This window comes from Porites lutea, chromosome 7, assembly GCF_958299795.1.
Source record: "Porites lutea chromosome 7, jaPorLute2.1, whole genome shotgun sequence".
NCBI lineage: Eukaryota > Metazoa > Cnidaria > Anthozoa > Scleractinia > Poritidae > Porites > Porites lutea.
The window spans coordinates 13,241,822-13,247,382 of NC_133207.1; the positions used below are offsets into that span (position 1 = coordinate 13,241,822).

Below are 5,561 nucleotides of genomic sequence, written 5' to 3' on the forward strand. Positions count from 1 at the left end.
TTAGCGAAGAGGTTGGAGCAGTTCTGTCTGTCATTTTGCAAACCAACTACCAACATGACAGGCGAACCCGCCAAAACAACTTTTCTCACTCGCGTTACGAGCGTAGTCGCTTCGAGAACGAGCTGACGTGTTGATTGGTTGACACACGTTCAAACCGATAGGAAGCTGGGATTTGATTGGATTGGATGTGATGTCACGCTGTGACTGTGACAAAAGTCATTTTCAATTGAGAGGGGCGATCGAAGGATTTTTTGGGGTTTGAAATTTTTGATTTCGGGATTTTTTTGGTAGGAAAATTTTGGCAAGTATTTTTTTGGGTAGCTTGACTTAAGTAGGGATTTTTTTGGGTATTCAAAACTAATGATCATTTAATGCTTACTGGAAATTTTTAAGGCTAGGAAATTTGGCATGGGATTTTTGGGGGGTTAAATTTTGGTCTAAGGGTTATTTTGGGTTTTGACAGGTTTTGATTTTTGCTCCCATTCGATCTTCCCTGTCACTTGAAATCCGGAATACCCCCCCCCCCCCCCCCCCGAAGAGGGAGAAACCCGGGGTGAGGAGTACTCCATTTAGTAATGGCCTATACAGGGGGCTCCACCAGAGAGGTGCACTTTTTTAGCGACATCTGTCATTTTAGTCTGGAAATAGCCCAAAGGGCTAATAGATGCAAAATTTAAAAATTAAAACAGTAAACTGAACCCACCAGTCTCAGAATATTCTCTGAAGATATCCCAATGTGATCCATCATCGTGACTAAAAATTTCTAAAAGTACTCCTTGAATGTAAAATGAAACCCTTCATGTGGCCCAAAACACCCTTAAAGTTCCATTTATTGGAAGGAGTTGAGTGGGTACCAGAGTGGGCTCAGGTGTAAGGGACTTTCACACAAAAATGACAGTGATGATTAGGGCGTTCAGGATGGAAAACCAGTCACCCATTAAGGTATCACTAAGGGTTGTGCATAAAGAAACAAAGCAAATGCCACCATACTGAGCTGGACTGAGCCACTCTCAGTTTGGTCTTTTTTAGGGATATATTTTTCTAATAATTGTCCAGTGGTCACCCCTGTCTATTTCAAAAGTGGAGTTTCCCCTGTACTTGAGTTTTTCTAAAATATTCTTGATGAGGATTGTGTAAAACTAATAACATGATTGGTATAAATGTATTTAAAATGCCTGGTAAAATGATTGAATTCCAAATAAATAGACCCAAAACATCACATCCTGTTCAGCAGCACATAGCTGTTAAGACCAATTATGGGAGTAGCACAAATAAGTCAAATTAAACAAAAAGAGTCTGAAATTGAGGAAATCGGGCCACATCAATTTCATTTTCTTCTAGAAAAAAAAACAAACTTTTCCTATCTAAATATGTAGCTTAAAATACATTAGAGAAAAAAAACATATACTACTCCTATCTAAATATGTAGCTTAAAATACATTAGAGAAAAAAAACATATACTACTCCTATCTAAATATGTAGCTTAAAATACATTCAATAATAAAATATTAAGAGTACAAAAATTGAGAAATTGCACTAAGATATAGCACTATTATTCATTTACACCTTTCAAGCATAGACCATTGGCACCAAACCAAAGTAAGCTAAAACATTTACACTCCTCTGTCAAGAAATAACTTAAAAGACAGTGATCATGACTGACTGACTTAGTCTTCAGGCAGTATTTTCTCCCAAAAACTCTTACTTCCCTATACGTTTTAAATGCACATGCAATTACAAGAGGCTATTAATGTCATACTTGACTTATGACACACTTAATTTATATTAATTCGCATTAAATTATCAGATTGTTCTGAGCTGTAAATATGCTAAAACTACAAAATCACAAAACAAAGTTCTACCTATTCATTCACACAATTATTTACTATCTAAAGGACGATTTTTTTCTTTACTTATTTTCTGCATTAAGCAGACACGTTTGCCAATCAGAAACTTCAACGTCCCCGTCCCCAGGCAACCCCCAGGCATTTGAACTTTTTGAGACTCAAATTCCCATTACATGCTAGCCCCATATAGACTCCTCCCAAAGAAAAAATGTTTTGCAGATTGTGAATTCGAAAAACAAACTTTGCATTTATTATGCTGTGCATGGATAAATTTATGGTGAATGTTTTGGATGTTGAAGGGTAAGTTGGGCTATATGTACCAATGATAATATACTTTGTATTAAACAAGGGAGTGAATTAAGGTCGTGGAATTAAAAAAAAGTCAAATTCATACATTTAGGTTTTGAAAGTCCTTGTCGAACAAGCCATTCTTTTACAAAATATGTGTTTTTACCTTTAAACTCCTCCATCTTATTATGAGAAAGATTGCATCTATCAAGCTATCTTGTCAGACATGGTATGGTAAAAAGACGTTAAACATGACACTTACGGTTCAAATTCCTCACCCTACACAAGCAAAGGTCAAATTCCCTACTCACTGAGTACAAGTGATGGTCAAATGCCCAGGGTAGGACCGCCGGGATGTTGAAGCATAGGGAGTCCACATGTTCATTTGTAAATTTTGTGACAATTAAATAAAGTTAAATGAAATATTACATCAAGAAACCTTTTTGCATCTTCTCTTTGTCTCTCTTTCCACGATATTTGCAATGCGTTGAGGTGTGGTTCTGTAGCATTGCATGCAATTCAGTGATGGTTTGAATTACACAATATTTCAGTCGTATCACGTTGCACCTTTGTTTGCTTTACATCTCACGTCTCTTGCTGATTATTACTAGGGGCTCAGCATAAAGAGAGAGAAAAGAGACAAGGGTCAAGATTATTTTGGGCATAAAATTCTTAATGGTCGTAGTCTCATAATACCTGTAGCTTTGACACCATTTGTTTACTTATCATGAGTTGAACGATTAATGTATCATGGTCAAAAGTATTTTATCAACGTGTCATTACTCCCATGAAAAAAGCATACAGTATTTGAGGACCACCTTTTGGAGCTATGAATGCCTGCAAATGAAACCCCAGTAAACCTCACTAAACCCTGGAATGAATGCCTCTGCTTGACTGAACCAGAAGTTCATTTAGCCTCGGTGGCATGGTTATTTATCAGTCAATACCCTTTGTTTTATTTTAATGGGAGCGATTTTCGTATGACCTTGAAAAATGGTTTCGGTAAGTGTTTGTTATTTGTTTTATTAGCCAATGGATAAAAAGATCAAAACATGGCCTATTCGTTTTCCCACCAAAGAAAACCCTAATATGGAGAAAGCAATGTTCGATTGGCCAATTGTGTTACAGTATGATGTCAAAGCGAAGTATCAGTTGATTTCTAGGAAGTTCTTGGACATGAAGTTTTTTTCACCCAAGCGTTCACTTAACAGACCAAAAGCCGCACGTGTTTGTATCCATTCGATAAACCAATCAAATCTCTCTATTTCCGTTTGTTTTGTGTTTCGGTTTTGTTCACACGTTTTCATTTCAAGGTCATACGAAAATCGCTCTGTCATAAATTTCCCCACCAGGAAACCAGTCAAGTGGAGGCATTCATAGAACGATAACAGCTTCAGACCCTTGTCACTATTTAACTTTGTACCATTAACTTTCAAATCATTAATAATTAATAATCAACAATGATGAACATGCAAGACATAAGGTACACAAAATGCGCAACACAATACAACTGAAATATTATGTAATCCAACCGTCACTGAATTGAATGCGATGCTACAGAACCACACCGCAACACATCGCAAATGTTATGGAAACTGAGACAAAGACAGCATACTCATAAGGACAACAGGCAAGTTTACTTCTTGATGTCACATTCTTTTAACTCCAAATGAACGTGAAGGCTCTCTATGACTGTAGTTTCAAATCGATTGGCATATTAAGTCCATGCCCCGGTGTCCATGCATAATCTAAGAGCACTGTGTAGTCAAGAGTTGCAATGTATAAAAATGTGCTTGCTTGAAAAAAAAATCCATATGCTGACAGAAACCAAACTTTAGGGCTATTTCGTGCAGGTCTGAGAGTTGCACTCTTTCGTCTCTCGTATTAGCCCATCACAATTTTTCCCTCCATCTGCGGGTGCTGGGTTGGTACAATTTCGCGTTCTAAACTGCATGCCACCACCGCACGTTTTATCACAGGGTCCAAACTCGCTCCACTCTGTGAATCCACCATCAACAGGACAACGCTTGACGTTGCATTCCTGCACCTCGTCTATCGGTCCCTCGCAGTTCTTTCCACCATGGGCAGGGGCAGGATTTGTGCAAGCTCTTGTTCTCTTTTTCACTCCTGGGCCACATGTCTTGTCGCATTCGCCAAAAGGTGTCCAATCGGTGAAACCTCCATCTACAGGGCACGGTTTAATATTGCAAGCTTCTGTTTCTTCAGCCGGTCCTTCGCAGTCTTTGCCGCCATGCTGAGGCGGCGGATTGGAACACGTACGTGTTTTTTTCCTAACGCCATCGTCTCCGCAAGGTTTACTGCACTCTCCGAATGCACCCCAGTCCGAAAAACCGCCGTCTATAGGGCATTCTTTATCTTTACACTGTTTTTCTTCAATTGGTGGACCAAGTGTTAGTTCCAAACAAGTTTTCCCAAAATATCCAGGTGTGGGATTCGAACAATTGCGATGCCGTTCACTCGTTCCTTCTCCGCATTCTTTCGAACACCGTCCCCATTCAGACCATTCACCATATCCTCCATCAAGGGAAGTTCTCTTCACGATAAAATATAGTGGAATAGCTACCGCGCAGACCACAGCAATTAGAGTAGGAAGTCTTCCCCGACTAATGGCCATGATTAACAATATGCAGAAAGTCTTAATTTTTGATTTTTGCTTGAAGAAGCGGTGGTTGCTAAGGCCCTTTTAGTGCGAAAGCTGCTTCATGTAGCGTTCATGAAATATTCTGGGATTGGATTAAGGTGACTCGACCCAGTTTTTTTTAGGGGGTACCATCCTACTTTGAAGCTCTCTGGTATCCCCGCCTTAACTTTTATCGTAAGTCTAACACATAGAATAGATAACATATAGATCAATCTACAATACAACATTAAATTTTTGGCGATCGGAGTAAATGTCACGTGGTTATAATGCCACGCCCCTTTGAGGTCTGAGTCGAAAATCTGCTGTTGCCGGCATTTTTTCGTGAAAATCTCTCGGCTACACATAGTGCGCATTAGTGCCTTGCGCTGAACAGAGTTTCACCAAAATCGCAAAGACCCAATTCGAGAAATTCAGCGGTTTCCAAATTTAGGTTATAATTTATGCGAAAATGATAAGCAAACTTTACACGGATTATATCTAATAAACTATGAGATTCATCTCTGTATTTTGGGCATCCTTATAACAGATGGGTCCTTGCAAGTCAGCAAAACAATTTAGGGCCTTGTAAATGCGCGCGATTTCGAGCAAAGCAAACATATAGAAATTATAGTTTTCGCTATTTGTTGACGTTTGTCAGCGTTTAAGAGTCAATCTCACAAAAAAGGCTTTTTCTTAAAAATTCGTAGTTTTTTTTCCTTCAAATTTTTTCAGCGCCACAATTGATTAACTAACTACCCGGACTCTGAATTTCATGGTCATTGAAA

At 38.8% G+C, this 5,561-nt stretch overlaps 2 protein-coding genes across 2 annotated transcripts in view; both read right to left on the minus strand.

Moving 5' to 3' along the window:
- Window positions 1–92, minus strand: part of LOC140942505 (echinoderm microtubule-associated protein-like 6) — a 49,629-nt gene extending 49,537 nt beyond the window's left edge. The window contains exon 1 of the mRNA XM_073391418.1: window positions 1–92. This exon is cut by the window's left edge and continues 163 nt beyond it. Within this exon, the coding sequence (XP_073247519.1) occupies window positions 1–34 (34 nt within the window). The 5' untranslated portion in view covers window positions 35–92.
- Window positions 93–1,302: 1,210 nt separating this feature from the next.
- Window positions 1,303–4,802, minus strand: LOC140942872 (coadhesin-like). Its single transcript, XM_073391887.1, has one exon. It carries the CDS (start codon window positions 4,768–4,770, stop codon window positions 3,976–3,978), a length of 795 nt encoding a protein of 264 aa, XP_073247988.1. The 5' UTR covers window positions 4,771–4,802; the 3' UTR covers window positions 1,303–3,975.
- Between the last annotated feature and the right edge of the window lie 759 nt (window positions 4,803–5,561).

Excerpts from the sequence above, each read along its gene's own strand:
- LOC140942872 (XM_073391887.1), bottom strand. The coding sequence starts at position 4,770 with ATGGCCATTAGTCGGGGAAGACTTCCTACTCTAATTGCTGTGGTCTGC.